The following is a 21701-nucleotide window of genomic DNA, read 5'->3' as shown; positions in this document are numbered from 1 at the left end:
TCTGAATCTACTCCCCTTCTTGTTTCCATCTTTTGCCACTAGTTTACTTCAGGCTGTCACCATCTTTTGCCTGCAATATTCTTCCAACTCCAGTCCCTCCCCTTTCTAGTCACTTCTCCACACTCTTATCTTCTAAAGTGTAAATCTCATTATATCCGTTCATGCCTAAAATCCTTTCATGGCTCTTCATTGTGTACAAAGCATAGGACATGAAACTTCTCATGAGTTGCCTTTTCCATGTTATATATGACAATTTTTCTCCCACCTCAGCTTCGTTTATCGATGATTAGTTCAAATGTATATGGAATAGCTGTGATGTTTATTAATTACCAGTTCCTCTGACCAAGACTTAAGTAAGCCCTTCTGATCATGGATGAGTAAAGGCGTAATCCCATTCCTGGTTCTGATGCTTAGTATCTTTCTTTCTACCCATGGCTTCCACGCTTATCCTCACTGGACTGTGGCCATCCCCCTATTAATAGTTTTAAAAGTCTAATGTCTATATACTATTTTTTATACTCTCTCTGGTGTGCTTTATACCTAATAAAGTTTTTGTATTATATTTTTGCCATTCTCTGGCTTTTTACTTTTTTTCCTTGAAATTTAGCTCTCTTGTTTGTTCTATTAAAATGTTGAAGAAGCAGCATTTTATACCACCATTCAGGCATATGTGTGTCTTTATGTCTTCTCTTTGTACTTAGTATGCTGCATTAATCTGGACAGAGAACAACTTTTGGTACAGTAGTCTTTTCGATCTGTTTATTCAATAACCATGATCATGTTTGTACACCATTCTACCGTTTTTTGAGGTATTTGTTAATCTGTTTGATCTGAGCAATCCCATTAGATCACTGTAATCACTATCCTCAATTTAGAGTCTAAGAAGCTGAGGCTTATAGGGCTCAATGGAGTGGCTGAGTACCTCCCAGGTGGTTGATAGCTCTTTTATAGAGTCATGCTGCCTCCTTTCCCATCCTGTTATTTTTATACTTTCTGGTGAAGACTGAATGAGGCTCTGTATAGTGGAATATGCTTTACTGATTTTAAGTAGCACTTTAAATATATTATTTCATTTATTTACCCAGCATTTCTGTCAATTAGGCAGGCCTGGCATAATTAGTGCCATTTTACAGATGAGGATATTACAAATCGGGAAGGTCTTGCCCCAGTTTGCAGAACTAGAGATTCAAATCAAAACAAAACAGGTCTACAGACTCCTAGCTTACTGCTATTTCCATTGCCCCATGTACCTCTTTGCTGTGTTGTAAGATATACTGGAAAATGAAATTCATTTTCATTCTTGGGATTTTACTAAGAAAATTCTTGATTATGCTCTATATTAAAATTTAAAATATTAAAGTCAAATGGCATTTGTTGGTGTAACTTAGCATGAGTTTTGACTATCAGTACTAATATAATTAATGGTATATTAATTGTCAGAAATGTGTTGTTGGAGTGAGAATTAATACAAGAATGTAGAAGATGTGTTTTAAGGTGTGGATCATTCTGCATCACTCCTTGGCATTCTGCACATTCTGCCCCCAGAGCAATTCTCTGTCAAAAATTAGTGTTAGTATTCGTATTCATATTCATATTCATATTCTTAGCTTGTAGGAGGCAGGGTGGGGTGGGAGTTGGGGCATCTACAGCCTTACTTGTAATAGTCTCCTGGCCATGAGCTGCAGCATCCTCACCCCTCCCAAGATATCACTGTAGTTTTGTTTCATAATCCATACCCATAATTTAATAAGTGAAATTGATTGATTGTGGAACAAAACTTCTCTACTAAGCATCTGAAATGTGTATATTGTATTGTTTGCAGCAAGAATATGGAGCAGGTAGAATAGAGAGAGTCCAGAATTTTTATGACATTTTGCTACAAGATTCCCCTTTAGTTGTGGAGACTGTATAAACCATGGTTTGATTGTGGTTTTCTATGTTTTTAACTGTCATACCTAAGTATCTGCATCTGAACCAGTGTTTTTAGAGTTGGGCTTGGGAAGAGTGTTGTTGTGTCAAGGAGATGAAAATTACAAAAGTGGATGGCTTTAGGTAGTATATCCCAAGTAATGTTTCTTAATTTATAAGTAGGATTACAGCAGAACTAACTAAGCCATCCCAGCAGGTGAACTCACTGCCCTCCCCCCTATGTAGGACCTAACCCCCAGGTGTGTAAATCTCCCTGGCAACGCAGGATATGACTCCCGGGGATGAATCTGGACCCAGCATCGTGGGATAGAGAACATCTTCTTGACCAAAAGGGGAATGTGAAATGAAACGAAATAAAGCTTCATTGGCTGAGAGATTTCAAATGGAGTTGAGAGGTCATTCTGGTGGACATTCTTATGCACTAAATAGATAATACTTTTTAGGTTTGATGTATTGGAATAGCTAGAAGTAAATACCTGAAACTGTCAAACTCCAACCCAGTGGCCTTGATTCTTGAAGGCAATTGTATGACAGGGTAGCTTACAAGGGGTGACAGTGTGATTGTGAAAACCTTGTGATGGATGAGTAGAAAAATGGGGGCAAAAAACTAAAGGAAAAAGGGTGGGAGATGGGGGACGATTTGTATGTTCCTTTTTCACTATCATTTTTTTATTCTTATCACTTTTTCTGGTACAAGGAAAATGTTAAAAAAAATAGATCAGGGTGATTAATGAACAACTATATGATGGTAATGTGATTGATTGTATATGTTGAATGATTGTATGATGTGTGAATAAATCTTTATAAGAAAAAAGATTATAGCAGAACTAATTATAGGGAAAGGGATAGCAAGGTATAGTTAAGAAACAGGATCTGGGATTTAAAAAGTTCAGAGTTTCCACTGCAGTGCTGATTGCTTTCTGATCCTATCAAGTTTCCGGCTCCCCTGAGCCTCCATTTCTTCATTTGTCAAATGTAAAATAAAATGCTTTTGCAGGGTTGTTGTGAGGATCTATTTATAGGATATAGATGGGGACACTGTGCACACTGTAAAGTGCTATTCAGACATTTATTTTAACAAACAGTGATTACTGTATGTCAGGCCCTTTACAAAATTTATTTCAATTCAGACCCCTCACCAACTTTGTAAGACCAGCATTATCATCTCCCTTTGACAGATAAGGAAACAGGGAGTCAAGGACTCTTAAGTAACTTGCTAAAGGATCGACCACTCTTGAACGGTTCTTGGATTTAAGCCCCAGTTTCTCCTTTGCTTTGCTGTTAATGAGATAAATAGTAGAGGTTTGAAATTTAACAACAATTTGGACTATGCTTCTTAGAAATGGAAGTAGCATTAGCCTAGGAATCTGGAGATCCAGACTGTCATTGTATTTTTGTATTATATTTGGCTTAGTCACTTAAATGTATTCTTTTTTATTTTTTAATTTTATTTTGAAATAAATTCAAACTTACAGGAACAGTTGCAAAAACAATACAAACCCCATACACAGACCTCCAGCATACCCCGACCCCCCTCCCCCAATACCCTGATCCACCAACTTGAACATTGTCACACCACCATTTCTTTCTTTCTTTCCCTCCCTCCCTATCTACCATCGATCATCTATTGCTCTGTCTTCTGAACATATGAGAGCAAGCTGCACACATCCTTGAAAAAACAGTATAATCACATATACATTTCCCATGAACAAGAACATTCTTTTATGCAATCCCATTAAGTGCAGCTAAGAAGTTCAAGAAATTCAACATTGATATAAAGCTTACGTTCTATATATGTATTTTTTTCTTATGTCCCACCTATGTCCCTTTGAGCCTCCTCTCCTCCATCCTCAGATCCCATCCAGGATCATCCTTGGCATTTAATTATCATTATCTATTTAGACTGTCTTTTTTTTTTTGAATTGTGGAAACATATACACAGCCTAAATCTTCCCATTCCAACCCCTCCCTAGCATTCCATTAGTGGGATTAATCACATTTAGAATGTTGCAATGCCATCACCTTCCCACCATCTGTTACTAGAAATTTCCCTTCACCCCAAACAGCAACCCTACATTCATTTCTTAACTCCCCATTGCCCCTTCCCCTACTTCTCGGAACACCTACTCTACTTTTCATCTCTATGGTCATATTCTCTGATACTTTCTTTGTGTTTACCGTGGGGGTTAAATTTAACCTCTTAAATCCATAACAATCTTGTTTTTCTTAGATACCAACTTAACTTCAATAGGACACAAAAACTGTGTTCCTATACCCCTCCATTCCCCCACCTTTATGTAGTTCTTGACAAAAATTACATATTTTATATTGAGTCCAAAACCACTGATTTATCATTACAGTTTATGTATTTTAGATCCTGTAGGAAGGAAATAGTGACATTACAAATGAAAAATACATTAGTATTGGTATTTATATTTACCCTGTGATCTTTACTGGAAATCTTTATTTCTTCATGTGCTTTCCGTCAATTGTTTGGTGTCCCTTCCTTTCAGCCTGCAGAATTCTCTTTAGCATTTCTTACAGGATTGCTCTACTGGTGATGAAGTCCCTCAGCTTTTGATTGTTGGGGAATGTTTTCATCTCCCCCTCATTTTTAACTTCCAGGTGTTTGTGAATTTTCTATGTCTCTGATGGTTATTGACTTCTATTTGTATTCCATTGTGGTCAGAGAATGTGCTTTGAATAATTTCAATTTTTTTAAATTTATTGAGGCTTGTTTTATGTCCCAGCATATGGTCTATTCTGGAGAAAGATCCGTGATCTTTAGAGAAGAATGTGTGTCCTGGTGATTTGGGATGTAATGTTATGTCTGTTAAATTTCTCTATATCTCTCTCTCCTTTCTCTATTTCTCTGTCAGTAGAGCTTCCTTTAGTATCTGAAGTAGGGCAGGTCTTTTATTAGCAAATTGTCTCAGCATTTGTTTGTCTGCAAAAAATATAAGCTCTCCCTCAAATTTGAAGGAGAGTTTTGCTGGATAAAGTACTCTTGGTTGGAAAGTTTTCTCTCTCACAGAATTTTAAATATGTCATGCCACTGCCTTCTTGCCTCCATGGTGGCCGCTGAGTAGTGACTACTTAGTCTTATGTTGTTTCCTTTGTATGTGGTGAATTGCTTTTCTCTTGCTACTTTCAGAACTTGCTCGTTCTCTTCAGTATTTGACAGTCTGATCAGAATATGTGTTAGAGTGGGTTTATTTGGATTTATTCTCTTTGGAGTTTGCTGGGCATTTATGCTTTGTGTATTTATATTGTGTAGAAGGTTTGGGAATCTTTCCCCAACAATTTCTTTGAATACTCTTTCTAGACCTTTACCCTTTTTTTTCCCTTCTGGGACACCAACGAGTCTTAAATTTGGACGTTTCATTTTATCTATTATATTCCTGAGATCCGTTTCGATTTTTTTAATTTTTTTCCCCATTCTTTCTTTTGTTCTTTCATTTTCTGTTCTGTGGTCCTCGAGGACACTGAGTCGTTGTTCAGCTTCCTCTAGTCTTGTACTGTGAGTATCCAGAATCTTTTTAATTTGGCCAGCAGTTTCTTTTATTTCCAGAAGATCGTCTGTTTTTTTATATACTCTTGCAATTTCTTCTTTATGCTCTTCTAGGGTCTTCTTCATGTCCTTTATATCCTGTGCCATGCTCTCGTTGTTTGTCTTTAGTTCTTTGATTAATTGCTCCAAGTACTGTGTCTCCTCTGGTCTTTTGATTTGGGTGTTTGGGTTTGGGTTCTCCATAGTGTCTGGTTTTATCATATGCTTTAAAATTTTCTGTTGTTTTGGCCTCTTGGCATTTGCTTTATTTGATAGGATTCTTTCAGAATATGAAAAACACCAATCTCTAATTTGTCAGATCTACAGCTTGGTGGCATACACTTTCTCTAACTAACCAGCAGATGGCGTCCATGAGTCACCTATTCCCCTCAAGTCAGTTCTCCCCAACTTTGTCTTTGTAGTGTATGGGGGTCTGATTCTTGTGGGATTCAATTGATGCACCAAGTTTGGGTGTGTTGTTGGTGCTGTCTGCCCTGAATGAGGGGCGTGTGTCTGAGCAGTTAGGGAGGCAGGGCAGCTTTAATAATCAAACCTCTCAGGTGTTCCTGGAGATTTAAGGCTGTTGCAAGAGCCTAAGCCTTCATTTCAGTCTTGCCACAGATTGTCTCTGCTGCTGACCCACAAGTCCTTGGTATTGGCTTAGGGTCCCTGGGATTTCCGAGTGGGTCCCCTTCTCAGCCGTGCTCTTCCAGGACCCCTGCTGAGGGAAGGCTGTGCCACATCACAGGTGTGTGCTGGCCCTCCAGGGAAGCCCTGGGCTGCCGGGCCGTGCAGGGGTGTTCCCAGCCTGCTGTAAAGATGGCTGAATAGGGCGTGTTAATTTCCCCCTTTTCGCACAGCTCTGCCTTCCCAGCTCCGGGACAATTAGCTGTGGGTGCACTAAAGGCCACTGTCCACGGCCAATATTGTGGCTTGTGTGCGGTGCTGTGGGAAACACTCCCCGTCACACTGGGACCCTTGGCATGGCTCTGGGCTGTGGCTCCGACCCCAGGCAGGAGCTTCCCCAGCCTACCGGGAAGATGGCTACAAGGGGCACAGTTGCTTGCTTCTTTTGGCTCCCGTCTGCCCTTCTGGCTCTGAGACAATTAGCAGCGGGTGTGGGAAAGGGTATCTTCCATCCCAGATATTGAGGCATCAGCACAGCCTGTTCCTGCCACGCTTCACTGCGCGGTTCCCGCTGCCTTATCCACAGCTGCTCCCGGGTTTTTTGTTTTGTTTTGTTTTTAAAGAACTAGTCTGTCTCCAAACGCCAACCCACAGTTTCCCCACACTGCAATGCGGCCATCGGACTGCCAGCTGGCTCACTCACTCGTTTCAGAACGCAGACTCCCAGTTTCACCGAATGCACGGTCCCTGTGGATTTAGCAGACCTCGTCTAGCTGTTGCATCGCTGGAACTGGTGTTCTGGGTCACTTTCCGGCTTTTATCTAGTATTTTTCATGCAGGTATTTTTTTGCCCTGTCCACCTAGCTGCCATGTTAGGTTCTCCACTTTCTCCACTGAAATGTATTCTTAAATACATTTAAAACACTTGGGGTGGGGAATGGGGATTTAGTGCTTAATTGATGCAGAGTTTATGTTTAGGGTCATGGAAGAGTTTTGATAATGGATAAAGTTGATGGTAGCACAGTATTGTGAATGTGATTAACACCACTGAGTTGTTTACTTAAAAGTGTTTAAAATGATAAACTTTATGTTGTATATATGTTACCACAATAAAAATAAAAAAAAATACCATAGAACTGTACAACACAAAGAGAGAAACTTAATGTAAACTATGGACTTTAGTTAATAATATTAACTATAATAATATTGATTCATCAATTGTTACAAATGTACCACACCAATGCAAAATGTTAATAATAGGGAAAACTGTAGGTGTGTGGGGGGCGGTGTTATATAAGAACTCGGTACTTGCTGCATGATTTTTCTGTGAACCTAAAACTGCTCTATATTTAAAAATTTTTTTGAAAAAAAAAGCACTTTGCTGTATTTTTGCTAAGATTTTTATATGTAAAATATGTTTTTTTTGGTTCTTTTTTTTTTTTTTTAGTCATTGCTACACCGGTCAAGATTACAGCGTACAGGGAAATACTGGGAAGATTTCTTTAGATCAGATCGATTCGGTAAGCATCTATCCTTTTAATCTTAGACCTTTGTCATTGGAGGAAACATAGATTTTTTCCAACCAAAGATTGGTTTGGAGTGGGGACAGGAAGAGATTGTTATTTCATTATCTGCCATTTATTTTAAAAAATAATACCATGACCTATACATATGATTAAAAATAAATAAACTTGAATTAATTAGAAAATTGTTTGCAGCCTTATAAAAATAGAATTTAAGCATTTATTCCAAAGGGGAATTCTTTTCAGTAATGATAGCTAAGTGGTGTTTATTGTTTATATATAAATACTATATACATTTAGAAAAGGAGAAATAGAATATACTAAGTATACTCTCCCATCCCTGGATTTATCAATAGATGAATGGTTAATACATTCCAACTTCATTTCACTTTGTGGTTCCATAGTAGAATGAAAGAGCAGGACACTTTACTATTATTTATACAATTTCTCTTTAATACGGAATAAAATTTCTGCTCCACCCACAAAAAAGGAAAGTAAGCCAATGACAAATAATCTTTGTTTAGATAATTGCCAAATTATTTACAATAAACTAAAAATATACTGAACTTTTAGTACTTAAATAAAAATTGTAATGAGGTGAGTAGAGAGATTCTATGAGATTTAGAGCCCAGAATGAATAGGTCTTCTTCCTATTTGAAAAAATTTAATCACGCACTTACAGGTAATATGCTGGAAATGACAATAGGATTGTCTTCCTTTGAAACCTGTTCTCACATGTCCTATGCTTCAATGTTCTGTTACTCCATCTCTAATACTTCCCTCCCCATATGATTTGTGTTTACTTTATATTATGTGAATTCTATCTAGATGTTTTCCCTGTTCACAAGCAAACATGAACTTGGTTAGATACTGTGGGAAGACATAGAAGTATAAGCATTACTTCGTTTAGTGAATTTATACTGAGCCCATCTATCACAAACCAGCCACTGTGCTAGGCACTGTGGATACAGAGGTGAATAAAGCAGATAATATTCCTCCCTCCATGGACCTTACTTGGGTGAGGTGGGTGATGATATAGTACATAATAAATGTGCAGTGCAAGGATAAATTATGTTACATGCCATGATGATGATCATGTGTATAGATCTGTGCCTGAGACCCTGTGCTAAGTATTACAGATGTATCTTTATCTGGACCTCTTTATCCACTAATCCTCACAATAGCAGGTCATTGGTATTCCCCTCAGTATTCTCAATCTCTTCTCCTAATGTTCCCTTTGATATTTTTGTTCTTAAAAAAAATCTAAAATCTAAAAATATCTTTTAAAAAAATGGGTCTCTCAGTGACACTTTCCTCTGTGACTTTCTTCAAATAGAGCCTGCTTTTTCTTCTATACTCTATGGAGGTAGTGTCTTCTTTGGTCCACATCGCCATTTCCAGCCCATTTCTCTACCTTCCATTGTTAGAACTCCAGTGCTTTTAAAGTGCATGTGATCACATTTTGCCCCTGATACCTCTCCTTGTTGTTGGTGCTGTTTCATTTATGACTTTAGCACTTGGCTAATGGTCTTTTGCATGAGCAGAACTTCTGTTATTTTTCTTGGCCTGAGCAATGTCCATGCTGATAATCAATCCCATGCCCTGACCATACAGTTCCTTTGCCTGCTGAATTTCTGTGATGATTTTCGTATTCCATATGTCCAATCCTAGACCTTATCTAGCCCAATAATTACATCATCTCTAAATCTCGAGTTTAAGCATGCAAATTGTTTACACCCAAAGTCTCCATGACTCTTCTTTTTCTTCATCTTGAATCCACATCTTGAATCCCATCACTGGTAAGTCTTGTTAGTTGTGCCTTCCAAATTGTATTGCAAATGAAGCCATTTCTCACCAGCTCAGCTATTATCATCATTATTTCCTACCTGGACTACTGACAAAACCTCAAGTATTCTTCCTGCTTCCATCCTTGCTTCTGTATAATCTGTTCATTATACAATAGCTGGAGTTATCTTTATATATCAGATGTCAGTCTTTTGCTGAAAACCTTCTATTAGGTTTCCTTCACATTTAGATTAAAATCCCCACTTATTTTTATTGTCTGTAAAGCTATATGTATTCATCATTGCAATTTCATCTTCTCCAGTCTGGCTCACTTGCTCTGCTCTAGCCATGTGGACCCTTTTGCTATCCCTTGAGCACAACAGGTTCATCACTTCTCAGAGTCTTTGTTCTTGTCCTTTACTGGGAACCCTATATCTGGATCTTTATTTGACTGATCCTGCTTAAAATATATGTCTTAGCTCAAATGTCATCTCCACAAGGAGGCTTCCCTGGCTACTGTAGTTAAAGTACCCCTTCTCCATCCCATTACTCCATTTTATTTCCAGTACTTTGGAAATTAGATGTTTTCTTTTTTTATTCATGTCTGTGTGTATTATCCATATCTTACCATTAGAATGTAAGCTTCTTGAGAACAAAGCTTTTTACTTCTTTCACTGCTGGTTCCCGCAGCTGTATGTAGTAAGTGTTTCATTAAATATTTTTAAAAATTCAGTTTTATTGAGATATATTCACATATCCTACAAATATTCACAGTGTACAATCAGTAATTCACATAGTACTATCATGTAGTTGTGCATTCATCAGCACAATTTGTGAACATTTTCATTACTTCAAAAAAATAAAAATAATAAAAATACAAATAAAAAAGAACACACAAAACCCCATCCCTTCCACCCCCCCCCCCATTATTCATTTAATTTTTGTCCCCATTTTTCTACTCATCTATCCATACACTGGATAAAGGGCGTGTGAGACACAAGGTTTTCACAATCACACAGTGTAAGCTACATAGTTATACAGTGGTCTTCTAGAATCAAGGCTACTGGGTTACAGTTCAACAGTTTCAGGTAGTTCCTTCTAGCTGTTCCAATACACTAAAAACTAAAAAGGGATATCTATATACTCATAAGAATAACATCCAGAATGACTTCTTGACTCTATTTGAAATCTCTCAGCCACTGAAACTTTATTTTGTTTCATTTCTCTTCCCCTTTTGGGTCAAGAAGTCTTTCTGAATCCCACGATGCCAGGTCCGGGCTCATCTCCAGGAGTCATGTCACACATTGCCAGGATGATTTACACCCCTGAGAGTCAGGTTTCACGTAGGGGGGTGGGCAGTGAGTTTACCTGCCAAGTGTGCTTTGAGAGAGAGAGCCCACATATGAGCAAAAAAGAGGTTCTCTGGGGATGACTCTTAGGCACAATTATATGTAGGCATAGCCTCTCCTTTGCAGTAATAAGGTTCATAAGGGCAAGCCCCAAGGTGAAGGGCTCAGCCTTCTAAATCGGTTGTCCCAAATGGTTGTGAGAATATCAGTAATTACCCAGATGGGGAAATTTAATATTTTCTCATTTTTCCCCGGTCCCTTGGTGGGGGTGGGGGGTGGGGTGGGGGTTGCAAATACATTTTTATTCTCTGCCCAAATTACTTTGGGATGTATTGGGGCTTCACACTAACCTGTACAAACCAACCAGATCTCACTTCCTATTCAAAGTTCCATGTGATTATGGTGTTTGAATAATCAGTAAATATTTGAATGAGTAAAAAATAATCACGGAATTGTGCGAAAGGAAACTGGGGTTGAATTGAGTCTTAGGATGACTCAGTTTTGGCTAGATGTGGTGTGGGTGGGAAGGGTGTGCCAAGCATGGCCCGTGGAGTGAGAAAAGTGAGAAGGTACAAAAAATGATCATGCGATCATGGAATCATGAATAAGTTGGCTGGAGCAAAAGGGTTCTTGCTGGTCTAGTAACAAACTGGGCTTTTTCCGCCTCCCTGTCATAGTGCTTCCAGTGTAGTTGATTTATGCCTTTGTTGGGGCCCTCATTATATAATTTATTATATGAGTTTGACTTATAGTGGATATGCTAATGGCTGTCTTTTTCCTCCCCTTAACCAAGTTAAAGGGAAATTCTGTTTCTCAAAACATCCAATAAATATTTGTTCTATTAACATATAATTGAAAAATAGTTATCAGGTATTGGGAGAACCTTGCATGTGCATGCTAATTATATTGACTGTCATTGCTGTTTTTTGGATTAGAACAATTTTTGAGAAAAAATAATCTGGTAACAGTATGAAGAAACAAGAATGGAAGTATGAAAATGAGTGGAAGGCTTTTGAAATAGTCCTAGCAAGGAAGGAGATAGGCCTGAATGAACTCGGCTGGGGAGGAAAAATTTTGAAGTTGTTTCGGTGAAAGGATGAAGAGAAACCGATGGTCTCTAGAGGGCGCAGCAGGTCAAGCAGAGTAAGGCCTGCTCTTAAGTACAGACAGAGGAGAATTGCCAAGGAATTTGTGAGGGAGTGAGACTTTAAGCTGTGGGAGGAGGATATTTGTAGAAGTCAGAGAGAATGCAACTGAGACCATAAGTGAAAAGGGTGAAATAAAAATGGGCAGTGATATTTCGTATTTGACATTAAAAGAAAAACCTGCATTTTTTTTCTTGTAACTATTGATTTCTTTAATGCATTTATTTGAATTTTCCTTTTGAGAGCCATTTCTCCTATTTATGTGTTCTACTTTGTATTTGAGTTGCTTTAAAAGTTCATCTGTGACCCAGCAATTGCACTTGTGGACATTAATCTGAGAGAAATGAAAACTTAGGTTAATACAAAAACTTGTACGAGAATGTTGACAGCAACTTTATTCATTTGGCCTAAAATTGGAAACAACCTAATCATGCTTCAGTGGGTAAATAGTTAAACAACCTGCAATACAGTCATACCTGCAATAGGCATAGGAAGGAACACGCTATTGATACACATAACAACTTGGGTGGCTCTCAAGGGCATTATGCTGAGCGATTACATATTGAATGTAACATTCTCGAAATGGCAAAGTTATAGAGATAGAAAACAGGTCACTGGTTACCAGGGCTTAGGGAATGGCAGTAGGAGGGTGTGCAGAAGTGAGGTGGGAAATGGTATAAGGGCAACATGTGAGGGATCCTTGTGGTGATGGAAATATTCTGCATCCTGACTGTGGTAGTGGATATGCAAACCTACACATGAGATAATATTGCATAGAACTCAATACCCACACGTGCACACAAATAAGTATATATAAATCTGAGAGAATCTGAGTAAGATCAGTGTATTGTATCAATGTCATTATCCTGATTGTGATATCGTACTATAGTTTTGTAAATGTAACCATTGGGAGATACCGTGCAAAGGGCACACAGTATCTCCCTGTATTGTTTATTACAACTGCATGTGAATCTACAGTTATCTCAAAAGAAAAATTTAATTAAAATAAATTTTTAAAAAGGGGGAAATAATTTTTAGCGTATTTTACTTGACTGAGTTGTCCAAAGTATTATTTTAACAGGTAATCAATGTAAAGAGTATTAGTAAGAAAAAGTTTGTCTGTGGGCATGGTAATACAGTAATGCTTACTTATAATTTTTGTTTTTATTCCAATTAGATTGATTTTGCCATCATAAAAGATATTAGGGGGACCTGGTAAATCTTTCAGGTAACCTAAAACTATTTTTTCTTGTAGCTTTCTACCAAATCTTTCCCACCCTGCATGCGTCAGTTACATAAGGCCTTGCGGGATAATCACCATCTTCGTCATGGAGGTAGAATGCAGTATGGTCTTTTCCTGAAGGGTATTGGTTTAACACTGGAACAGGCATTACAGTTCTGGAAGCAAGAATTTATCAGAGGAAAGATGGATCCAGATAAGGTAATTTTTTAAAATCTGAAAGGTAATTAAAATTTTAATTTGGTCTGACAACTAAAAGATCTATCTTTTGAATATACTCCCTGAAATGTAGCTGAAAATTCTAAAGATAATCATGTCTGAAATTGACTTTAGGTAAAAAGAAACTCACATATTAATCTAATAGATACTCAACAAAAGATTGGAAAAGTTAATTTAATTCAAAGGGTAAGATTGAAACAGCAATGTAAAATATAAAGTAATGCTTAAATGGAAAGTCTTCTCTTTTGTAGGTATATTGACTGTAGCACTTATAAGACTGAAATTGCTTTCTGAGTTATATTTCTGTAGGAATATATATATGTGTTTATATATATACACATATATATATATACACACACACACACATATACATACATACATGCATAATGGCATTTTGAAGACTAGGAGATTTGAGGATGAATAAAGGAAATGCGATTCGAAATGTTTTCTATTGTGTTACGCAGAACTTTTTATAAAGCATTTTTAGATAGACATTAATCATTATAAATCTGAACAACTGCTTTCAAACCTATCCATAGTACTCAGATACCCATTCCTATTCTTTATTTTTCTAATAGTGCTAGTTAATAATATTTTATTTTGGAAATATTTTTCCTTGTCCTTTCTATGCCATGTCTATGTGGTATGAAGTAAATGTTTTATTGTTTATTTCTCGACTTGCCTCCTCCTAGGAAAGATAAATTAGAGAACATAGAATATTTAGCAAGTAAAATTTATAATGATACTTTGTTTCTAGCTGTATACTTTATTAAAAAGTTCAGATCCTTTTTTGCTATACAAAGATTGGGCAGTTTTTACAGATTTGTTTTAAAAGCTGTCTTCATTTATAAATGTCCACAGAATCTTAAATGATTCATTTAATAGGGTTTTCTTTTAACATAATTTTGGATATTGTTTCTTAGACTTTTATTATCTTTCTTTTATTCTAAAGGTAATATATTTTGATTGTAGAAAACCTGCCATTCCTGCATTCAGAAATAGTCACTGCCAACATTTTAGACTTTCTTTCTAGACTAGTTGGCTAAATATCATACTGTGTTTTTAAATTTACATTATATTATGAGCATTTTCTCATGTTGTTGAGTAATCTTTAAAAGTATCAATTTAATTGGTTTCATAATATCCCATCCTTTGAAAGTTATGTAATTAAATTAATCATTTACCTATTGTTGGTTTTTTAAAATTTAATTCTGGGATAACCAACATGTCAGTCACCAGCATTCAGTTTTTTTTAAACTGTGTGTTTCAAAACAATTATATATAGAATTTTTATTTTGTATTGTAAAAGTAGCTTTCTTAAAAAATTTTTGTAAAATAAAATCAATAAATTTGTTTTTGCTTTCTAGATAATATAGAACAGTCTATCGTTTCATTAGCTTATTGATTACAGCAAGTGTATTATTTTGACTAAAAGATCATAAGTTACACTCATGACTTACTGCGTATTTAGTGCTCTCTCATTACAGTATGTATTTGTAACTTTTTCTCAATTATGTATTTTCTTACAAACTTTTGCTGTGAAATGTAATGTAATATATTGATTTATTCAAATAGTCTCTTCACTTTAGTAATCGTACCTATTTTTAAGTGATATATACATTTAAAATACTCTTAAGAGTTGTAGAAAATTGTTGACTTAAAATACTATAATTCTGGAGAATGTATATTAGCCTTTTTTTTTTTTTTAACTCCTAACTAAAGGACTTTGGTGTTAAACTTGGGTTTGAATGACCTAGAAAAATAGCTTCTGTAGAATAACCCTTTTCCTGGCAGTGCAGTAAAATGATGTTGTTGGTGTTGTAGTTAGTTTCAACCGTCTGCTTTGTGTATGTTATTTAACAGATTTTTATTGCGTGTTCACCATGAACAGATGCTGTTGTTCTGGAGATTACTGCCATAAAAGACACAACCCTTCTTTATGAGGGCTTTATAGTCTCCTGGAAAAACCAGATATATACAAATATAATTATGTATTGGTATGATGATTGCTGTGGTGGAGATGGTCATAGAATTCTATAGTACAACAGAGTGGGGAACTGTGGGAAGGGAAAATAGTTACTGACTGAGGATGTGTTATTTGCCAGGTGAAGTTAAGGAGTTAGCCAGGGAAAGAAAGGAATGGCACACTGAGGAGACAGCCTTTTCAAAGGAACATAGGTTAGAGAGGTTCCTATAGTCCATCCTATAGGAGGTAGAAACCGGAATTGTACAGATGTAATTGTGGCAAGAGATGAGTCTGGAAACCTAGGTTTTTACCTAATTATCAAAGGTAGATGGGCTAGTTGGCCAGTAAGAACTGGTCTTACTGAGTGTGTAACTGCCAGCTGGGCTCAGTTTGGCTGTTTAAGGTCAATTGGTAAGTAATTGTAAATATGCATAATTTCATAAATTTTAAAATACATTAAAATTGTATGATGAATCTGGGATATTGAAGGCTTACTGACCAAAAGAAAATAGTATGAATAAAGTTTCCACTTTCACTTCGTTCAAATTAATTTGGCCTCCCTAAATATTGGATGTCTGATCATATGGGCCAGCACTGGGGGAAAAAGTCTTTTGCTTTGAGATTTTGATCTAATTGATCTTGGGGTGAGTAGAGAGAGTCAGAAGTGATCTGAATAGCAATTACAGACATCATGATGAAAAGGAAAGTATTGTGGTAATGTGGAGTAAGGAAGTTAATAGGATGTGTCATCCTAGAGAAATTTTTTGAAAGAGATCAGTCTTGAATTAGGTTTTGAAGGAAGTGAATGACATAAACTAGTAGAGAGTAGGTGAGAACATACAGTGAACAAAGAAATGAAAGTAGAGAAAGCATTATTCACTTTTCCATTTTTTGCTGTTATTCTATTATTTTGTTATTCTTCCAATACTATTATTCATTCACTGAGGCTTTTGTTAGCTGGTTTGGGGGTTGTTGTGATTGTTGGTTATCATTTGTAAATCTCTGCTTCCTTCTGGACTTTTCCTTGGATTTTACCTTCCCAACAATATATTTGAATACTGTTTCCTTTTCACCATGATTGTATATTGTACCAGAGGATAAGGGATTTTAGTATTAAAACATCAACCATTTTCAAGAGAATGTTTTGTTGTTGCAAATGATCTTGTACCAAACTAATTACTTTAGGGTATACCTTATTCCCATAGTATTAGTTTCATAACACAGAGTTGTTATTCTTGTAATTATATTGAGTTTGAATATTTGTGATATATTAAAAAAATAAAGTCCTTTCATTTATCTGTGTCAGTAGGAGGTGAAGTACATTTGAAAATTGCACTTAGGTTGTCTAGTAGGATTCTTTGGATAATAAAATGTGTTTAATCACAGTAAAGTTTTATGCAGGTTTTTCTTAGTTATAATTTTAATTTACATTCCAGTCTACCTGGTTAAAAAAAAAAAAAAATCTCACCCTGTGTGCAGGAGATAACATTAATCAAACTTCTGTTGAAAGCATGTAAAACATACCACTAAAATATTTTTCTCTTGGGACTTGAATATTAAATCACTTCAGCTACTAGCTTCGTTAAAGAAGTAAATTGAACTGGGTAATTATTCTAATAAATTCAAAGCAGTGTGTCCTCTCAATCAGATTGCTTACAGCTTTGTTGTTCTGAATTGCTTTGACCTGGCTCTCTTGGATATTAAACACAACATAGATCATGTTCATTTTATAAAGTTGAAATTCCCATCCCTGATGATAGCACACTTAAGGTCTACTACATGTTGTTATAATTGGCTCAGGGAACATTTAAACTGTTTTAAAAAGCTTATCTTTTGTCCCAGAATCCGGGGCTTGTATCATGACTTAGAACAGACTTATGTGGTTAAAAATTGCCTGCCAAAGGATTAAATATGTATGTAAAGCATATTTATTGCTAAGGTTATTTTTTCTGTTTTGTTTTAAGACCAGTGGTTTGCCCTAGACCCAGACCAGCAGCATTGGCATCATCTGGGAACTTGTTAGAAAAGCAGATTTTCTGAATCACCAAACTCTGGGGGTGGGGCCCACAGTCTGTGGTTTAACAAGCCCTCCCGGTAATTCTTATGAACTTTGAAGATTGAGAACCATTGTTTTAGATATTGCAATTATAGAAATCTAAATTGGTTATTGACTTAGCCAAAGTATAAATATTGAAAAATCTTCAGCTTTTATTTGTTCTCCTGTCCACTTGGCATTTTGACCATAATTCATTGTCCTTTGTTAGTAACCCACACTTATATCCTTGAACCCTTACTGCATGCTAGATACTAGGAAATACTAAATGAATATGTACAGCTGAGTTTCTCAGCTCATTAGTGCCTGCTGATGAATTTGCAATTTACTTGAATAATGGTCCCATGAGCCCTTAGGGATGCTAAGCTGGGGCCTGTGTTATTCAAAGCCAGTTGCCATCAACTGTGAACAGCTTCCTCCATTTACCCTAGAGTGCTTTACAAATATTATTTTATATATGCTCAATGACATGAAAAAGATTGGGAAGAACAGGTATAGAGTACAGGCTTGGAGTCAGATTGAGTTCTGATTTGGTTCCACTAGATACAAGCTGTGACCCTGGACAGGTTCTCTGACGTGTCCTCATCCATAGAATGTGGACTGTAGTGATACACACAAACACACACACACACACACACACACACATGCTTCATTGATTATTGGAAGGATTCAGTAAAGGCTTAGTACAGATTCTGACTAAGTAAGTGCTAGCTATTCTTACTCTAGGAGTTCATAGGAAAGAGAGATTAGTTTGGTATGGAGTAATCAGTAAAATCTCCACCAATAGAATAGAATTTATGCTGGGTTATTAATGGGTTTCAAATAACTTAGAATGGAGGGGAAAGAAGAAAATTAGGGTCCGAATTCTAGCAGGGATAGTTTGTTTTAGGAAATGTTCAAGGGATAGAGTCTATTGGAATAGATTTAGGCTGTGTTCTTGGGAGCTAGCTCTTGGGTTCCACAGTAAAGGAGACGAGGGATTAACACGGGAGATTGAGTTGTCAGGATTTGGGCCCCACTTCAACAAGTGCAACTGCATCTTCATATGCTTTTATATATTGGGGTTATGTGTACAATTTCACTTGAAAGGAGGATTTTGCTACTTAAAAGTGTTTTTAAAAATTACTATCCTAGTTTATTTGTAGTATAGAATTTAGGGAAGTAGTGGAAGATAAGGGGGGAAGAGAGAGTGAGGCAAAGAGATAATGGTATATTAATGCCAGAACATAGTAGCTTTGAACAAACTTTGTCCTTTAGTCAGGGGAAAGCCATTAGTGGATTTTAAATGGGGAAAATTAGGTTTTCAGAAAATTCATCTGGAAGAAGTATGCAGAGAAGATTGAAAAGGGGGAGAGACTAGGAATGAGATAAACAATCGCCCAGGTAAGGTCTTATTATAGTAATAAGAACAAAGTGGAATGGATGGATGCAAGAAATGTTATTGAGGAACAATTTATAGGACAGAATAAGGAAAGAATTAAATTTAACTCAAGTGATCAGACTAAGTAATATAGGAAGATTTGACATGTCATAACAGTAATGAGTGCGGGGAGCTGAATTGGCTGGGATGGAAGTGAAGGAGAAATGGGTCGTGAGTTTAGGTATACCTTTGGACTGATGTCCAAGTAAAAATCATAGTTGGTTCATTGGTTGGCTCATTCATTCATGAATTCATTAATTATTTATTGAATATGGACATTGTAAAAATCACTGTTTCTGCTGTGAGAAGAACATGGAGATGTGAATTTGAGAGTCATTCAGATGAAAATGAGAGAGAAATCTTTTGAGGATAAATAAGCAGTATGACAGTTTAGAGAGAAATTTAGAGAGCAGACGATTCAACTTTGAGGAATATCTACTGTTTGGAATGGAAATAGAGAAACCTAAAGTGAAAATAAAATTATCAGAAAAATTGGAGTAAAAGAGAGAAAGCAGTAGTCTGGGATCCCAAGCACTAAGAAAGAGGAGAATTTCAAAAGTAGGGTATATTTGGTACTTTCAGAACGGAGAAAGGCATAGATATTGTCATTAGGAAGTCACCCCTAAGAAGAGGATAGAACAGGAGCCCAATTCCTATTCTAGTCTTACTGACCACACACAGAAATGGAGACAATGGGTATGGAGAACTTATTCCAGAAATGTGAGAAGTCAAGAAGGAAAAAAATAGAACATATTAGCTAGAGGGCAACTGTGCCAAGCAAAGATTATTTTCAAGATGGGGCTGGCAGAAGCATTGGAACTCTGGAAATAAAGGATGTGCTGGGAATAATTGAGGAAGCAAGGCCTAAGAAGACAGGAAGATAATTCATAAACATATCTGTAGTGTGATTATTTGCTTAACCCTTGGTGACTGTTCTCCTCCATGATGCTCCCTGTGTAGGAACTACGTGTATCTTTTTAACCACCTTATACCCTGCACTTGGCATAGTGTCTGGCAGATCATGGGCACTCGATAAAATTTGTTGAATGAATGAATTGGATGAAGGAGTTCAGTGAGAATCCCTATTTGTCTGAGACTTGAAGGACATATAGAAATTTTAAATTGGTCAAGGAAGGTTTGAAGAAAGAAATAAGAGTGAGGAAACTGATGCCTAGTGCCCTTGATCTTTTCAATAAAGTAAGCAGGGAGATCACTTTCTAGAAGAATTTGGTGAGATTAGGGTTTAAGGAAAGTTGAAGAGAGGATAGAATAGCACCTTTTAGGAGTATGCTAAAGAATTAACCAGTAAATAAAAAAAATTGCTAAGCTATACAGTTTGACTGTTTATTGGGGGCCTAGCATATGCCAAGCACTATAATTAATACTTTACATACACCAACTTACGGAATCTTTGAAACAATCTTAGGGTATAGGTTTTATTTATGTCTAATTTACTAATGAGAAAACTAATAGGCCATAAATTTGTAATCAGCTAAGTCAGCACTATTGCACTGCCTTGTCTGTTAATGTCTTGTAGCCTTAGAGCAGAGGCAGAAAGGGCATAAGGTACAATTTATTCAGACTTAAAAATTGGCAAGGGAGGTGTACTATTATTGTTATTTTTGCTAGTATTTCTATTCCTATTTTCCTTATTTCATTTAATCCCACAGGCATTGTCCTCCTTATAGAGAGGGTTTAATGATCTTTCCTGGGCAGCAAAGGTGGTAAATTGTCATACCTGGGTTTGAACCCAGGACTACTTTATTCCAAACCCTGTGCTTTTTCCAGTAGTCTCAGAAGCAAGACAAAGCATGTTGTTTAGGTTGGCATTGGTGTGACCAACCATGTAAACTTAAGAGGACATAATTTAGAATAAGTTTTTGATTTTACAGTTAATCCCCAGAGCTTTAATAACCTAATCATCAGAAAGGAGAGAGCAGTATTGCCTGCTAAAATGTTGCAAAGAAATAAGTATTTATATGAAATAGTACATAATTTATAAAGTACTAAACCAAGTTTGTTGATAATTTTAAAATTTTGATAAACTTTGATAATATTCACACATTTTCTCAATGTATTTATAAACCTGGCTCTATTAACTTGTCGACCCAAACCTTAATTAGTTCACTGATTGGTTATGCCAATTATAATAATGGGTTATGTTTTTGGTTTTTCTTTCAAAGAAAACTTTTGTTTTCTTGTAAGTTCTCTTTATCAATATGGTAATGCAATAAAAAATAGTTTCTTGAGATAGTCTAATCTTTTTGCTGTTCTTGGGTAGCCATCTTTAATGTATCCTTAGAAATTACGGAGTTATCTAGAATGTATTTTTAAAAGTTTTATTGTGATAAATTTTCTGTTTTACTCTCTTCTGAGTATTTTAGTGCATAAATAAGGATTTAATTCTTATCTCTGTGCTTTCCATGGCAATTGGAATATTAATTCTTGATAACGCAGTATAAAACTTAATATTTAAGTATTGACTTGAGCAGGTTGGCCTTGCTTACATCAGTTGTCAAGAGGCTAGCTAGTCATATTTTCAATTAAATTGTGTATTGGATTAAGCCTAAGATTAAAATACAGTAGATATTATTACCTCCCCTCCCAACACACTATTCTGGTAAAAATTAACTTCAGTAAATCTAATTGCTTTTGGTGTTCTGCTCCAAAATGCTTTTCAATTCTTAAATTGTGGAAATGAGATAAAAAGTAGAAGACTTCAAATTTAACATTCATTTATAAATTTTGTTTTGCTGAATGATACTTTATGGATTATGTAGATATATTGAAATAACGGTTAACCAACATTTTAAAAGGTGGGTCAGATTTTTGTTAATATATGTGGTGCTCTTAGGAGCAAATGATAATGGAACAAGTAGCTTCTTAAGATGTCAG

General features: G+C 36.2%; 1 protein-coding gene across 6 annotated transcripts in view; it reads left to right on the top strand.

Moving 5' to 3' along the window:
• The window catches only part of PRIM2 (DNA primase subunit 2), an 804531-nt gene that overhangs the window by 233093 nt on the left and 549737 nt on the right, over window positions 1–21701 (top strand). For all 6 annotated transcript variants that reach the window (XR_005217813.1, XM_037842555.1, XM_037842554.1 and 3 more), the window contains exons 9-10: window positions 7554–7626; window positions 13164–13349. Coding sequence is in view for 5 of the 6 variants with exons in the window: in XM_037842555.1 (XP_037698483.1) it covers window positions 7554–7626; window positions 13164–13349 (259 nt within the window). In the remaining variant the exon portion in view is untranslated. The remainder of the gene's footprint in view (window positions 1–7553; window positions 7627–13163; window positions 13350–21701) is intronic.

This window comes from Choloepus didactylus, chromosome 7, assembly GCF_015220235.1.
Source record: "Choloepus didactylus isolate mChoDid1 chromosome 7, mChoDid1.pri, whole genome shotgun sequence".
Classification (NCBI taxonomy): domain Eukaryota; kingdom Metazoa; phylum Chordata; class Mammalia; order Pilosa; family Megalonychidae; genus Choloepus; species Choloepus didactylus.
Note: the sequence above shows the minus strand (reverse complement) of the source record. Positions and strands in the feature narration are given on the sequence as shown.